At 38.8% G+C, this 18,145-nt stretch overlaps 2 protein-coding genes across 2 annotated transcripts in view; one reads left to right on the top strand and one right to left on the bottom strand.

Moving 5' to 3' along the window:
* Jhbp12 (Juvenile hormone binding protein 12) overlaps positions 1-18,145 on the bottom strand; it is an 82,862-nt gene that overhangs the window by 18,550 nt on the left and 46,167 nt on the right. The gene's annotated exons all lie outside the window — the stretch shown is intronic.
* On the top strand, positions 670-7,724 carry LOC128679000 (uncharacterized). Its single transcript, XM_053760930.2, has 3 exons — positions 670-837; positions 5,746-5,903; positions 6,605-7,724. The coding sequence occupies exons 1-3, from the start codon at positions 802-804 to the stop codon at positions 7,023-7,025; spliced, it is 615 nt and encodes a 204-aa protein (XP_053616905.1). The 5' UTR covers positions 670-801; the 3' UTR covers positions 7,026-7,724.

Below are 18,145 nucleotides of genomic sequence, written 5' to 3'. Positions count from 1 at the left end.
CCTCTCGTACTTCCGTTTGCTTTATAACTGAGATAAGATAAAGACAGAACAATCAGCTTAGATAGCCTGTATGGTCGTGCGGTTCAAGGTTTCCAATTGGTACGATCTTTACACATATCTATAGACGACCTCGGTGGCGCAGTGGTAAAGTGCTTGCCTCTGAACCGACAGGTCCCGGGTTCGATCTCCGGTCGGGTCATGATGGGAAATGATATTTTTCTGATTGGCCCGGGTCTTGGATGTTTAACTATATATGTATTTGTTATAGACTATAGTATTGTTGAGTTAGTATCCCTTAACACAAGTCTCGAACTTACTTTGGGGCTAGCTCAATCTGTGTGATTTGTTCTAATATATTTATATTTAGATTTCTTTATTCTTTATAATCATCTTAATTTCTGCCTATACCTACGCTATCCCCACGGGAAATTGATGTAATACAGTCAATAAGATTGATTTAAATAATCTCTTCGCCTCTGTCATTCTTTGTAGGGTTTTTATCTCCTCAATAACTTCACTATTGATTTTGATATTGACGACCGGCAATTCGCATTCAAATAAACTCTTTAAAAAAATACAAATTAAATTTCTAAGTCCTTAATTATGGTTACCACACGCCCTAAAATCAATTTTCTCCGCAGTTTCCTTTAGCAGTCCTCACCCGCCCCGCCTCATGCGTACCCTACTGCACTAGCAGTCAGATGTGCGCCCGCGCAGTTCGTCTCTTTACGCTGTGGCGCGTGAGTAGGTCGAAGAGGTCTAAGATAATAAAAACTAGAGTGTTGAAATTTTTCCAATAAAATGAAGGCGTTTTTAATTCTAGCTATTTTTGCTTTGGTGAGTTTTTTTTTTTATAATCTACTTAAATATTAAACTAGACAGATTTTTCCCAGGCCATATTGACTTGGGTCTGAACTCTCCTTTGAAATATTTTAGATATGTATTATATTAATAATTTGAATAAGAAGTGTTGGAAATTAATGAACCAAGTTAACTTGATAAAATGTTTTGCAATATAGGCAGTTAAAATCCTAACTATTCGCGATTTCCCGCGGGATTTGTTTTTATACTTCAAACTACATGAATTTGAAAAATATTGGTTGAGCATATATAGCGTGAAGAAATAACAAACAAACTTTCGCTCTGTCTTGTTAACCGTCCTTAAAACGTAATTGTCTTCTGTAGGTACCAACTTTTAGTCTTTTAGTAGGTAATTTTCGATTGTTTTCTTAACTTTTTTTTTAATGCACAGTTCAATGTCATGGTACCCATTGAATTTTTTTCTCATTTACCAAGTTTGCACCACGAATATATTCATATATATTTTTTTTTATTTCGTAATTTGTATTAGTATATGTAGTTAAAAAGTAAATGTACTTGCTCAAAATACATTTATCGTAAAAATATTTTTACTAAATATTTTTATCAAAAAGTCTATAAAGTAATTTCTTAATCATTCGATTAAATCATATACTAAACTGATGATTTAACCGATAAAAAGAATGATTACGAATACAATGTTTTTACGGGTAATATAGTATGATTGTCTGAATATTTAAATCTAGTGCAAATCTTATCAATAGTCGAATTGCACGCACATTGGGTCTACGACTGTGCGACGTGAATACGAAAAGTTAGGGAAGCGGACCCTGGGCTCCGACGCACAATGGCTGGGGAAGAAACAGGGAAAACGAACAAATGAGATAATCTCATTGCGCACACACAACTCGATCTTGGTCAGTTCACACGATTATCGACATTTATCGGCGCGTCTTCAGTCCCTGGTCATGGTTGGACAAATTGCTATTGCGGTCAATGACGTCTGTCCATCAATGGTTTTTATTTGTATACATTTTTTATATAAAGTTTTTGTATGAGGCTTTGAAAAATATTGCATTCCCATGGGAACCGCACAGAACTTTTAGATTTAAAGTATCTAGTAATTTTTTGTATGAATGCGATTCATTTTAGGTTCCTAAATTGAACTGAGTTGCATTGGAATCGTTCTGTAAAAGTTGATGCCTGCAGGGTTTAAAGTCGTATTTCTCTCACCAGCAGTCTATGGTACGAATTTGCGATGCAGTTCAGTTTAGGTCGTAAAGAGGATCGCGTTAAGAGATGATGGTAAGCCCCCCGTTTTCGTTCCGAAATGCCAGTCATTTGTTGCTTTTTCGGAAACACTAATATAATATACAATTTGACGTGAAAATTTGCTATGATGGTTTAATTTTTGAATAAATAACTTTGACTTAAAAAAAACATAAAATATTCTTTATTCTGTGTTTTAAAAAAAACACATAATATTCTTTAATCTATGTTTTTTTAAAGTCTGATAATAGCGTTGAACGATTGCATTCATTTTACCGATAAAAAGTGAAAATATAAGATGTGACTTCAATTTCCCTCGCTCCCCGTCTTAAGATGAAAATTGATACCACTTGTCAGTCTAGCAATTGATATTGTAATGTATATCATGTCTTCCAAGTAACAGATAACATGGAAAATCAATAAATGGCGGGAAACTTGTTATGCCAAACTCACAAAATGGCGCCGAAATGTCTAGACAATCCTATCTAAATAATATTATAAATGCGAAAAATTGTGAGGATGTGTGTACGTACGTTTCACGCATTGATTTTTTGATTGATTTGATTTGGATCGATTGTTATGAAATTTGGTACTCGGGTAGAATATAACCTGGAATAACATATAGCTACTTTTTATCCTGAAATTCCCATGGGAGCGAAGCCCCAGGGCGCAGTTAGTTTATAATAATAAAGAGTTTACATAGGACTAGTTGTCGCCCGTGGCTCTTGTTAACTTGTAAAACTATATTTACCATACAAACATCCACCCTTATTCGAATTGATTGACTGAACCCCCAAAAGAATTCACGCTTTCGTAACAATATCCATGATTTTAGTCAAAAAAACAAAATATATGAAACTTTATGATATACAACTAATTAAAAAGTCATACACTAGCTTTTATTTCTTGTAAGTTTTTGGGATATAATCATACGTAATATCGTATCTCTTTCAAATTTATATATTTTACTAGTTGAAGCTTCGCTCCCCGTGGGGTTTTCGGGATAAAAGTAACCTATGTGTTATTTCAGTTTATATCCTACCCGTTTACCTAATTTCATAACAATCTGTCTAGTAGATTTTGCGTGAGTGTAACAAACATACAAACATACTTTCGCATTTATAACAGTAGAATAGAAGTTTCATAAAGTATTGAGAGCGATCGTGTGAGCTCTATTAAAAATGTCTTGTCTCTGAGTCAATCAGGACACACACATCTTGATCCTTGATGCCAATGTCAAGTTTTAAACTCCGCTCACGTACTCATGATACTGGCAATGGCACGTATCCTTTTTGGTCCCACCTGCTTTGAAGATACTAATGCATACTTATTTTATACGTTTTGGTATGGATTCTACAAGTATCTGTATCTTTCATCTTAGGTCTTCGCAGTTACATCGTCCACTGTTTGTGACTGTGCGCTTCAAATTTTATCCGGGCTTTGGAGCCTCACAGCCAATAATGAAATCGAGTTTATGGTGTCAACCCTCTGCATGAAAGCAATATATAGTTTATGCTTAGTATAGACAAAGTAAATAAGTAAATATTTTTTATCTTCCAATTGTCCGTCATCATTAAAATATTCAATGAAATTTATATAGGTACAAGCATTTTTGAATGAATGAATGAATGAATGAATGAATGAATGAATGAATGAATGAATGAATGAATGAATGAATGAATGAATGAATGAATGAATGAATGAATGAATGAATGAATGAATGAATGAATGAATGAATGAATGAATGAATGAATGAATGAATGAATGAATGAATGAATGAATGAATGAATGAATGAATGAATGAATGAATGAATAAATGAATGAAAATATTTATTTCTGACTATGCACAATATACAATACAAGTCCATATTATATTAGTAAGAGACTTAAACAACTATTAATTATACTACAAGAATTAAAATATAGGTTAATAAATAAATAAATAAATATATTAGGACAAATCACACAAATTGAGCTAGCCCCAAAGTAAGTTCGAGACATGTGTTATGGAATACTAACTCAACGATACTATATTTTATAATAAATACATATATAGATAAACATCCAAGACCCGGGCCAATCAGAAAAAGATCATTTTCCATCATGACCCGACCGGGGATCGAACCCGTGACCTCCAATGTAGCAGTCCGCTATGACCATGATGAAATTAGGCTACAGGGGTCGTCGAAAAAACTAAAATAAAAAAAAATGGTAATTATTTTAGTAAGTAAGTGACACCGACGGTAACTTTACCGCTCAACTCAACCTTCTCGAAGCACCCTCGTCAAAACCCTGGCTGACCTCAGAAGTCAGTCAATATTCGTCCGGAAATCTACCGGATCAAATGACCGGACGCCAAAGCCGATTAAGGGATCGTGTGCATGATGATTTTCGGTTGTGCTGAGATTTTAAAGTGAATCGATTGAGCTGTTTCAACTTGATGAATTTAAATTTGAAAACCTTCCGTGTTTTTTATTTTTATTTTTATTGTTGAACTGAAATTATTATATTGTTACTACCGGCCCGATGTGACTACGTTCGATTAAAAATAAAATAAATTTACACCTAAACAATCCGTGCTGTAGTTTTTGAGTTTGTCACGAACAGACCGACGCGTTGGATGACCGACTTTGTTTTATAATATGTGCTCAGGATAAAGAGAGATACATACCAGTATATAGGTTACTTTCTATCTCGAAAGTACGCGATTCCCCTAGGATTTGGTCAAAAAGTCAGTCAATGGCGCTTTATAAAATAGACGGCGCCGCTACTGTGCATAAAACGTAGTAAGTACTTTTAAAATAATTACGCGGGTGACATACAGCATATGGAATCTTCATTATCAGCTTATTTTTTTCCTATTCGACGTCACAGCTCCGAATGCAACCGGCGAAAATGAGATGGAGAATGTATCACTGTCGAAACCGTTTTCTATGCTTATATAAAAAAATAGCAGCTCGTCCCGGCTTCGCTCGAGTAAAACCATAATAAATTACACACGAAAACTTTCTTGAATCACTCTATATAAAAAAAAAACCAGCTTCAAAATCCGTTGCGAAGTTTTAACGATCTAAGCATACATAGCGACAGAAAGACAGCGGGAAGCGACTTTGTTTTATACTATGTACTTAGTGATATTTAAATAATGTAATCGGCTAATCAGTATTCACATGCAAACCTGATGATAAACGTAACGGCAGAGTCAGGGAAGCAGAAAGAAGTTTAAAATATTCTACGTAGCAAGAATAACAAACAACTTGATACTACAAAGCTACAATAACTGTTGACAGAGCTGATGAGAAATCGATTATAATGGTTATTGTGTAAATATTTTATGAATTGTAGACGGTTATGTTACTCTTCTTGGCCTGTCCTCAGATGGGTGACCAAAAGTGTGTTATCGAGCTCCTCCGTGCTTCGGAAGGCATGTTAAACCGTTGGTACCGGTTGTATTTGCAGTCGTTAAAACCAACCAATACAAATCCCCTACTCCTAATTCATTCCAGGATGTCCCCAGGATTGGGGACATTAATTTGGGACATTTAATTAAAATATCATTTTCCATCTTGACCTCACCGGGGATCGAACCCGGGATCTCCAGTACAGTCGTCGATCGGAGTTATACTATCAAATATTAAATCAAGGAATTTCCACCAGGTGTTCCATCCAAGCTGCAGCCGACCCTCAGAATCTGAGGAGTCCGTGGTGAGCGTGTACACCACACAAGCTACAACCGCCGGCCCTGGGAAACCCTTCGACGTTTACCACCAGATAGCTAACAATATTGCTGAGAGGATCACCTCACCTATTTACAGGTATTATTTTATCTATGGTACATGAAGATGATAATGCTGCGCTAGATGTGTGGTGTCCCATGGCTCGACCGCGTGAGGAACTCGCGCTTTCGCGGCATACTTCAAGTCCGTTATGTAAAGTGAGGTAAAGGCAATCAATTAATTTACCTTTGGCTTGGTAGAAGATTGAGAGATCTATAAAAAGTAATTAATATTCGTTTCAATCCAAGACATTTGGCACGTCGATGTGATGGTAGGTGGAGTAAGCGCTGACCGAGTAAATGACCTGGAACAGTTGAAAGAAGTGTCGGATGACCTGCTATGAGACGGACGATATAATGAAAGCTGCAGGTCGTGTGTATGAGAGAGGCACAGGACAGAGAGTAACGTACGCGGAGGCCTGCAGAGCTACAATCAACACTTACAGAACGATTCCAATGCATACTTACTCAGTTGAATTTAGGAACCTAGAGTGAATCGCATTCGTACTAAAAATTAAGTCGATGTTACGAATTAAACGATGGATCGCGTTTTGAGATGATAGTACCAGTAGTACAGGGGCCAGTGAATAGTTGCACAGGGGGCTTCCCTGTGCTTAGCAGTAGCCGGAAAAGGGCTGAAATGATCATGATAGTTCCATAATTTTTGTCTAGCAATCTTAGAATCTTATCAGTCTTACAAATTTCATTTGTAATAACAAATACGTTTGTTTCCATTTGTAGATTTCTGGGCTACGATAAAAACAAAACTGAAGAAGCGACTACCAAGAAACCGTGGAGTAAAATCGAACTATTAGACGAGATTGCTGAAGAAGTGACCGACGCAGACATTTCTCCAGTCGACAACGACATATCAACTGATGAAGAAGTTGAAGAACTTTCCTTTGACGCTCTGAAGAAGATACAGAAAATACCGGAGAAGATCGTTTTGTATTCGAACTATTTGCCAGTGAAAGGGAATTTGGAGGTTAACGATACTGTCACTGATGATGAAGATCCTTTTGAATTTAATGATGACGACTATGAGAAACCTAGGCAGAATCAGTTCTTGTATGTTTTAGAGGTTTTGGGCAGTCTTTTTCAGTTTGTTTGGGGCAGTATAGTGTCATATTTTAAGCCTTCGACGAACAGCAATCCAGAATAGAATTCAATGCTGGTATATATTTATTTGCATGCTATATAAATATTTAGTCATACTTACGTTATTATAATTTAAAACAGTACATTAATTAATATATTTTAACTTCAGAGCCAGGAGGCTCAAAAGTATAAAATGCCATATTTGGAAAGAGAAAATTTTTTGACAAGGCTACTTTCAAATACTGAATTATTTTTTTTTAATTAATGAGATAGGATGTACTTAATAAAACGTGAAGTTTTAATTTCCTAATTTAGAAATTGATACGTCCTGTTTGTGTTTAGACACCTTTTGAAATGGTCTGCTAGCATTGAAATTATGATATTCACTAGATTATTCTCACTATATTTTTATCATAAAATCAGTGTTTTTTTTACGAAGACTATTAATAATATTAATGGTAAATACTATTATTGGCTGGTGCAGTAAAAATCTAATTTTATTTATCCTTACTAATAATGTAAATGCTATTGTGTGTCTGTCTATACGCTTTCACAGGCTGCTAAATCAACTTTGATGATAGTCTGAAGTCTCGGGGAGTCCATGTTGGCAACAGCTAATAGTACGGTCGACCGTATATCACGTTACCCTGAAAATATCTTTATTCCGAATTTACAATGACCTTGGGTGAGTTAATAAGCGGTAGACTGTACGTAAATAAAATTTTGTGACTATTTAATATTTATTTTAATATTTTTATCCAAAGAATATAATTAATAATAAACAATCTTAATCTGCCTTTAATTGCCTCGAGGTAAAGATCTGACCCTTATAGGATCACTGCGTTGACTGTTTGTTTGTCTGTCAAGACTTACTTTCTCAGAAAAACGTCACTGCATTGATTTAATTTAAAAGGAAAATTATGCTTAAAAATTATAATTAAATTAATATACATTTTTATATTTCTAAACAACCAAACAGGCATGCGGCCAACCAAATGCAAGTGGTCACCGTAGCATTAATTATATTTAATGTAATTTTACGCCTTCTAGTATTTATCTATATACTATTATTATAAAGAGGTGGCGGTTGTGAGTTTGTACGTTAGGCGGGTAATCACTGAAACTACTGAACCGATTTCAAAAATTCTTTCACCATTAGAAAGGTACATTATCCAAGATTGCTATAAGCTAAATTTTATCTCAAAATTCCCACCGGAGCGAAGCCCTGGGCATCATAAAAAAAACAAATAGGTACTTCTCATGTCAATAAGTGACAGTAAATTAAACTAAAAAAAAAATTAAGATAATATCTTAGGACATATAAGTACGTGCCTTAGGATAAAGTCATAAGTATTTTTACTCTTATACATTGTTTTTTAAGTTTTTAAAAGAAAAGCCCGCACTTATATAAATTACTTAGAGAATAATGTCACTCAGTGTACAAACAGACAGACGGATATACAGACCTAATGGAACAAACAAACTCAGCTCTGTTGGTTGTTACGTACTACTCGTGTTTTACGAGGACCCGGCACGCTATAACACCGTTTTCTGATAAATCGGTTTTAGAAGTTAATAGAATTATCTATGGAACAAAATAGTGCTTACATTGACCAAAAATAAGTATGTAGTTAATTGGCCCAGGCAACGGCCAAAACAGGAAAATTAAAAAGATATTATTTTCAAAATAATAAATTGTTACCTATTCGTTCTGTATATTTTTGGTCACATTGAACACAATTTTCAATATTTTACTGGACTCTTTGTTTTAAAATCCTGTTCCAACTTACTTTAAAATCCATTTTATATAATATGCACACAATTTTCAGTATTATAAATATAGTAAGATAAATAATCATTTAATAACAAAAAAAAAATGCGCCTGCAAAACTCTCTATAAATTTTCTCTCTTTTCTTAAACTCATGTGAGGATGAAAATATTTGCAGATATATTCGGACAGGCGCTTCGTTATTAAATTTAAACTTCTTCATGTTATAAGTCAAATCATCCCCGGATAAATACGACTAACTAGTCATAACTGACTATAATTAAATGCATTGTTTAAAAAATGCATTTAAGAAGGCGTCAGCAAACCAAATCCGGCGTGAGTGGCGCCCCACACAATACAAATGACATTTTCAAGATACATTATGACACAACACAACGTCCTCTATCATTTTATATCTCTGTTTTCCTCCGCTGATATTGCTACAATAAATTATTTGACAGAGATAGACAGACGAACATTATTTTGCTGTGAGAATCTTTTGATTCTACCATGGAATTAGTATGTACTCCGACGAGGCACTTATTAAATGCATGGATTCTTCCCACTGACGGGCACAGAAAGCGAGGCATTCCTAGATTAGATGGGCGGATGTACTTTCGATAAGAGATGGATCAAGACCAAACAGGGATACATGGAAGGAGGCTATAGGAGACTATGCAGACGATTGACAGTGTAACCAAATGAGATAGACGTATTTCTAATATGCTCAACTTTCTTGTAAGAGCAAAATTAAATATATGAGGTGTCAACAGCCTTCTCAGTCTCCGCTTTCGCCAATGCATCCCAGTCTGTGGATCAAAGTGGAATTAGATTAAGAATCGAGTAGGATCAAAACTTGTCATAATTAATTATGCTCTGATATTAAAAAGTTGCTTAATTTTGTTTAATTAAATTCTAAGTCAGATTAATGATTAAAAAACAGAAGAATGAGACAAAAGTTTTATTGAGTTTTATAAGCTAAAGATATTTTTTGTAAACTTTGAATGACTTTTACGAGGCGACTAAGGGGTAGGTTATATACCTAGTTAGTCGCCTTAATCTATATAGATTTGGCAGCTGGTAGGCAACAATAACATTCCCAAAGAGGGTTGACGTCAGGCAGATAGCAGGTCGTAAAATCACAGCTGAATTGTAAGATAAATTGTAAGATTTCTATTTTACGTTGACCCCTGTGCTTCGGATCGGCACAGCCAACAAACACACGCTCAGGTGGGAGAGAGATCTCTAATCTAATTAGATCGTAGTTTAAGTAAGAACTGTTCATTAAATATTTGCCAGATTCACTCTTGGCTCGGCTCGGCTGCTTGGTTTTTGTTCTTATTTTCAGTTCAGATCGTATATTCCCGTTGTATCCCGGCTATTGCAAATACAACCGGGGCAAACAGCTTAACGTGCCTTCTGAAGCACGGAGGAGTTCAAGAAAATATAATTTTGATCACCCATCCAACGACAGATCATTGTAAGAGTGTCTTAACCGTCAATATCACAAGTCGAGCGTGCTAACGAACTAATGAGCTTTATGCTATGTGTGAAGTGTGACTTTGATATTTACATCTTACAGTCGATTCGTATTGAGACGGAACTAACCTATCACAGCGCGCCATTATGATGCAACGACAATGACACCGCAATGTGATTGGTTCGCTGCGGCGCACTTCTAACGGAATCGATGGTGAGAAGTGAAATGCGAATCTGTACTTCGCCCTCTAATATTGATACACAATTTAAGAGACAAGAGGAACGGTACAGTTGAATCGTAATCAGGTCAGTAGATCGGAGGCGGGTGAATTCTGCCAATTGATTTAGCCCCAGTTGAAATTGAGCTATGTTCTTTTAGTGACAAAAATTTGGAAAAAAATGGACAACACACAACGACCTACACTAAGCACAACGCTTGAAGCGCGGATCCGATGGACACAATTACAGAAACGGGCACAACACACCCACAACCGCAGACAAATGTTTGTTATAACAGGTACAAATATTTGCCCGTGCTTGATGTGATGTATGTAGGTTAGTTTATAATAAATGGTGGGGGGTAGTCTAAGTAGCTTGGTTGTGAGATGTCATTTTATAAACCAGTCCGGAATAAATGCTTGTTACGTACGCCCGTGTTTCAGTTAGCTCCGCGACACCGTTATCCCTCAGGACTATCGACCGCTATATCACATTGGCGAACGAGGATTAGTACCAATATTTACGCGTGCAGGTTAGACATCGCAATTATGTCGATTGGTAAAGTGCGGGAGTTCGACGTGAAGAACGGGGCGTGGTCGTCCTACGTGGACAGGCTCGAGATGTACTTTACAGTGAACAGTGTGAAAAATGAACTCAAAGTGCCTACTTTAATTGCGGTAATGGGTGACGAAGCTTACGAACTATTATCGAATCTAGCCAGCCCTAAGAAACCAGCGGAACTAAGCTACGAGTGTGCGGTCAGATTATTACGTAATCACCTCCAACCGACCCCGTCGGCACTGGCAGAGCGGTTCAGATTTCGGCAGAGAAGGCAAGCGGCGGACGAGAATGTGGCAAGCTACGTGGCGGAATTAAAAAAGTTGACACGCTATTGTAAGCTGGGGGACGGATTAAACGAAAACCTTCGGGATCAATTCGTGTGCGGCTTGAGGAGTGATCTCATCCGGCAGAGGTTATTTGCAGAGGATGACACGCTCACGTTTACTAACGCGGTGAAGTTAGCCAGCTCATTAGAAGCCGCGGAACGCGACGCAGCTGCGGTTGACGCGACAGGAGCCGCAAGCCGGGAGCTATCGGCGGATGTGCATGCTCTGGCGGTCAGCAGCGGCAAGCAGCGGCGGGAGCCACGGGCGGCGGGCCGAGCCGGGCGCGGTACACATGGAGGAGCGGGAGCGCAGCGGGCGGAGGTCGCCGGAGCGAACCTTAGCGGCAACAAGATTGCGAGGAGTGGCAGTCGGGATACACACAGTGGACAATGTTATAGCTGTGGGGGAGTGGGCCATTATCGGGAAGAGTGTCGATTTAACCAATACACCTGTAGCAAGTGCAAGCGGGTGGGGCACCTCAGGCGTGTGTGCCCGGACCAGAGGCAGGGGCGAAGAGCAGCTGTACACTATGCCGCAGGAGAGGAGGAGCCAGAGGACGAGAATCTGGACAGTTGCGGGGAGGATTTTCACCACTTATGCCTGAACGATTATAAGGCGGTGAGTGTGCCCGTTGTCATAGAAGGTCATACAATTTATATGGAAGTGGATACTGGTACGGCTGTATCCTGTATAAGCCGAGGAACTTATAATAAATATTTAAAACATTTAAAGATTGAGGCTAGCAACGTCATTTTAAACTTTTACGATGGTTCTAAGCTTAAGCCACTAGGTGTCATTAGACCAACTGTGAATTATAAGGGTGTTCATAATAATTTAGAGTTATTTATTATCGATGGAGGGACGACCTCACTGTTAGGACGGCAGTGGTTATCAGAATTAAAAATAAAGTTACCAATGTTTACAAATTGTAATAATATGATAGGTGCAGATAAGAGCCATATACAAATGGATCATGAGTTGAAAAAATTGTTCAACAGATATAAGGAATTATTCAGCGGAGGTTTGGGCACATACACGGGGGGCAAGGCGACTCTGAGGGTTCGGGAGAGCGCGGTACCGGTGTTCCACCGCGCGCGGCCGCTGCCGTACGCGCTGCGCGACCGCGTCGACGCGCAGCTCGATCAGATGCTGCGCGACGGCGTCATCGAGCCCGTCGACTGCTCCGAGTGGGCCTCACCTCTCGTACCGGTAAGCAAGGCTGATGGTTCCTTGAGAATTTGTGCTGACTACAAAGCTACAGTCAACCCGGCGCTTGTGGTAGACCGCTATCCGTTGCCAAAAGTAGACGATTTGCTGGTAAGGTTAAGTGGGTCACAGTTTTTCTCAAAAATTGATTTATCTCAGGCCTATAATCAGGTTTTGTTAGACGAAACGAAAAATCTCACCGTTGTGAATACCCATAGAGGTCTGTATAGGTATAATAGGCTGGTGTATGGCTTAGCATCCAGCGCCGGGATTTTTCAACGAATAATGTGTAATTTATTAAATAATATCCCTAACGTCGAAGTATTTTTAGATGACGTCATAATAGGGGGCCAAACTAAAAGGGATCACTTGCAAGCTGTTGAAGCTGTATTTAGTAGGTTGCATAAATATGGACTAAAGTTAAAAAGTAATAAATGCGTATTTTTAGTTAACGAAGTACGTTATTTAGGTTATATTTTAAATAGGGATGGTATAAGAACGGATCCAGAAAAAATTCAAGCCATTACCAAAATACCTCGACCAAGCTGTGTAACAGAGCTGCGTTCGTTTTTAGGTTTAGTAAATTTTTACGCAAAGTTCGTTAAGAACATGAGCACAAAGTTAGTTCCCTTATACGAATTACTTAAAAAAGGTTGTACATGGAATTGGTCACAGCAGTGTGAACAAGCGTTCACAGAGGTTAAACGACTTTTGGTTAGCGCGGAAGTTTTGATGCACTATGATCCTAGTCTGCCGCTCATAGTGACCTGCGACGCGAGCGCGCGGGGCGTGGGGGGCGTGCTCTCGCAGCCGAGTAGGTGCGGCGGCCGCGAGCGCCCGGTTGCCTATGTATCGCGCACGCTCAACGATGCCGAGAGAAATTATTCTCAGATACATAGGGAAGCACTTGCTATTATATTTTCTGTTAATAAATTCCACCAATATTTGTACGGTCGTCGTTTTACCCTACGCACCGACCATAAGCCTTTGGTATCGATACTCGGACCACATACAGGGATACCTACCATGGTAGCTAGTCGGATGCAACGCTGGGCAATAATATTATCGGCTTATTCGTACGATATCGAGTACGTGCGCACCGACGAGAACGGAGCGGACGGGCTGTCGCGGCTACCTGTGGCCGCCGGCGGTAAACAGATGAGTCATGCGTCTAGTAATGCACCGGCGCCCGAGCAAACGTATTTACATTTTATTCAACAGGAACTATTGTTAGACTATAATGTTATTAAAAGTAAAACGTCGCGTAATCCGCTTCTCGCTAAAGTTTTGAGTTATTTACGAGACGGATGGCCGTCGGATTGTGAGATTATGAGTATGAAGCCGTATTTTAATCGTAAAGACGGGTTATACGAAGAGTTAGGGTGCGTTATGTGGGGTCATAGGCTGGTAGTACCGGACGAGTGTAGGGAGAGGGTACTACGCATGATTCACGAACCCCATATGGGAATAGTAAAATCGAAAGCTTTAGCTCGCAGTTATGTGTGGTGGCCGGGGGTGGACGAGGACGTGGAGCGGTTGTGTCGGGAGTGCGCGGTGTGTGCCTCGCAGGCGGACGCGCCGCCGCGCCAGACCCCGCGAATGTGGCCCTGGCCAAACCGGCCCTGGTCTAGAGTTCACTTAGATTTCCTAGGACCAATTTTTGGCAAAACTTACCTGGTTTTAGTCGACGCCATGTCTAAATGGATAGAAGTTTGTCAGGTTTCTAGCACAGCGGCAACTGGGACTATAGGAAAGATTAGCGAATTATTCAGTAGATGGGGTTTACCTAAACAGATAGTTACAGACAACGGACCGCCGTTTTTTAGCGCGGAATTCGCTAATTTTGTGAGTAGCCAGGGTATTGAGCACATATTTTCGCCACCGTACCATCCGGCTTCAAACGGTTTAGCGGAAAATGCTGTAAAATCGTTAAAAAGAGTTATTAAAAAAGCTAGTGAGGAGAAACAAGACATAGATAAAGCCTTGTGTACGTTTTTGTTGCATTATAGGAATACTGAGCACTCGACAACTGGGGAAAGCCCGGCTATGTTGTTACTAGGCAGACGGTTACGTACAAAATTAGATGCACTGAAACCGAATAGGGAGGGTAAAGTCAGGGAAGCGCAGCAACGTCAAAAGGTAGCGGCAAAAGGAAGTAATAGGGAGCTTAGGCCAAATGAAACCGTATGGTATAGGCAGTACTTAAAGTCACAGAAGTGGGCATCGGGCCAGGTGGCCGAGTGCGTCGGGCCTAGTAACTATAAGATCAGGGATAAGCATGGGGAGGTCTTACATAGGCATATCGATCAACTGAGACGGAGGACGGGTGGACGTTCATCGCTCGCTTGCCCTGATACAGAATTTAATACCAGCCAAAACGAGTCTAGCACAAATTCTGAACCACAGATAGCCTTGCCGGATGCGGGGGATGCGGCCCAATCGGAGGAGATAAACGACGAAGCCGGGAAGGCTGAGACGCCCCTTAAAGGGTCGGTAGTCAGTGGGTTGAACAGGAGGGATGCTCCTGCGTCTCCCGAGTTCCAGGACGCCTTGCCAACTGTGACTACACCACCTCCTAGTCGTCCTGTACGACAGTGTAGGTTAAGGAAAATGTAATTAAGTTTAAGGGAAATTTTATGTTACTTTTATATTTTAGATTTAAGTTAGTTTAAATGTAGCAAAGGGGTTTTGTACGTAAGGGTTGATTGATGTGGGGGAATGTGATGTATGTAGGTTAGTTTATAATAAATGGTGGGGGGTAGTCTAAGTAGCTTGGTTGTGAGATGTCATTTTATAAACCAGTCCGGAATAAATGCTTGTTACGTACGCCCGTGTTTCAGTTAGCTCCGCGACACCGTTATCCCTCAGGACTATCGACCGCTATATCACACTTGAAATGAAACCTTTAGATAGGTCACCATTACGATTAAATTTCATCACGATCGGTTCGGTGAAGCGGTGCCGGCACTTCGCCTGTGATCCAAAGGTCCCAGGTTCGAATCCTACTTGTGCCACACGAGATTGTATACCAATCTGAGGAAGGTGATATCGTGAGGAAACCTGCACACTGGTGGACAGAATTTACTAGTGTGTATGCGACTATCTGCCACTAGATAGCGGTAGATAGTCGTTAAAGTCATGTCAGATGCCTTTAGGCTACTTGAGTAAAATCTGACAATAGTGTTAAGTGTGAAAGCGTGATAAACAGACAGCAAAGATGGTTGTACGTTTAGATATTTTTCTTTTCGTGATGAAAAATACGGAAAATTTGACGAGCACAGTTCTAAGCAACAGGTAAGCCCTACCAATCATCTCTTAACGCGATCCACTTAATTTATGAATGCGATTCATTTTAGCTTCCTAAATTGAACTGAGTTGCATTGGAATCGTTCTGAAAAAGTTGATGGTAGACCTGCAGATAGTAAAATAAGAAAACGATACGCATATTATATGCGATATCGGTACGCATATAGGTATATATATTAAAGCGAATCTATGCAGGCTTTCATACACACATCGTGTTTGGAATACTAATGGAAACAATCATTGATATGTAGATATTGTATGAAATATGTATGTTGCGATTGCTATATGAGTAGAAGTAGAAATACTAATCAGCCAATCAATTATGCCTAACAATATTGAATCAACAATAAATACCTTTGATTAAATAAATTTCATTGACCCTTTCAGTACGGGGCCCAATGTTACCGATGTTATTTTTGTATCTAGATAGATAGATAGTGATGTAAATGACTTGATTGGTTGAATTAGTTGATTGAAGTTATATGATGGTTATAGATACAGTATCAGGTCTTTTCCCTTACGTGGTAGACAGAACCAACAGGTTGCAGAACCAGCATCTGATTTTCATGAAATTAGGTATAGTCAATTGAATTTTTAAGTTCATGGGGCTTCTTAAAATATTACAACAGTTTTAGGTCCATGTTCCCAGTGAACAACTAGTTAAATAGTAACAGGTAGCAAGCACATGAGAATCTCCAGTTTAAAACCCCTAAAAGTTCAACGCTATTGTAATTTACAATGCCCTAACTAAATAACAAGTTAATCAATCAAATTTGACGACCTCGGTGGCGCAGTGGTAAAGTTCTTGCCACTGGACCGAGAGGTCCCGGGTTCGATCCCCGGTCGGGTCATGATGGAAAATGATCTTTTTCTGATTGGCCCGGGTCTTGGATGTTTATCTATATATGTATTTGTTATAAAATATATAGTATCGTTGAGTTAGTATCCCATAACACAAGTCTCGAACTTACTTTGGGGCTGGCTCAATCTGTGTGATTTGTCCTAATAAATATATTTATTTATTTATTTATTTATCAATCGATGCACATGAACATTTCTTTTAGCAACGTACTTCATGGGTATAAAGCAATAAAGCATATTGTAAATATAGCAAATAAAGTATATTGTGGTAATAAAGCTACCGTTAAATGAACTCATCATGAACATAAAGTAGTCTTCTGCTGGACAAAGGCCTCTCAAAGACGCCACTCCTTTCGGTATTGGGCGTTCTGAATTCAGTCGTACCATGCAAACTCTCGCAGATCATCACGCCGGCTATGGTCAGCTCGATTCTCATAAAAATATCTAAGGTTAATCGTGTTTTGTATCTATACTTATTGCATCAGCACTCGATTAAATATTTTGACCATGAAATTTATTATAGTACTATTAGAAAAATTATATTAGAAACAATAATGGTAAACGCTTCTAGCATAATAGGGACCAACATGAGTTTCTTTCGGCATTTCTTCTCAGCAGTTCCGATGTGTTGTTGTCACATGAAAAAATGCCTGTAAAGTTTATTTTCTGAGAAAATAATTTTAATGTTGTATGTCAATTTTGTATGCTCGAACCAGCGTGGGTGTACCATATTTTGTTTACCCGGACTCGGCCTCAACTCGAGAACGCATCTTCTGTCTTGATTTAATTTTCAAATTCAAATTCAAATCATTTATTCAGAAATTAGACCTTCACAGGCACTTTTTCTCGTCAATCTTTATATTTATAGTTATTTCTCACAAGCTACAAACTACTGGCATTTCGGAACGACCGCTGCTGAGAAGAAATGCCGAAAGAAACTCATTTGAACAGTGTCGGTCCCTATCATGCCAGATCGGCTTACCATTATTGTTTCTTACAATGTTTTTTTTTTCTTTCTAATAATATATAAAAGTACATAATGTACATAGTCAAAAGGTATATCAAAACAGGTTATGATTGTGATCCGAGTGCTGATTATAATATATATATATATCGATGTGAAACACAATTAACTTACATGAAAATATATGAGAAACGAGATGACCAGTTCCCTCTGGCAGCACCCGTTCACGAGTTGACGCATGGGACAGCCATCGCGTAGCTCAACCATAATAGAGGGAACCTCACGACCCGGCCCACGACGCCACCACCAGATTGACCATTTGAGTGAGCATGACACACTCGATTCCCATGACTTCAGGCATTTTGAGTTGAAACGAACTCAAAATGTCTGTCAAAAACACCAATCTGACTCGGAATTTAATGTAATTAGTTGTTTAATTAATAAATAAAAAATGAACTTGTCCAGTTATTATGTGAACAAAATTTACCTGTAT

The sequence above is a fragment of the Plodia interpunctella genome, chromosome 21 (genome assembly GCF_027563975.2).
Source record: "Plodia interpunctella isolate USDA-ARS_2022_Savannah chromosome 21, ilPloInte3.2, whole genome shotgun sequence".
NCBI classification, from domain to species: domain Eukaryota; kingdom Metazoa; phylum Arthropoda; class Insecta; order Lepidoptera; family Pyralidae; genus Plodia; species Plodia interpunctella.
The sequence above is the reverse complement of the archived record's forward strand: the minus strand, read 5'-3'. Positions and strand labels throughout refer to the sequence as shown.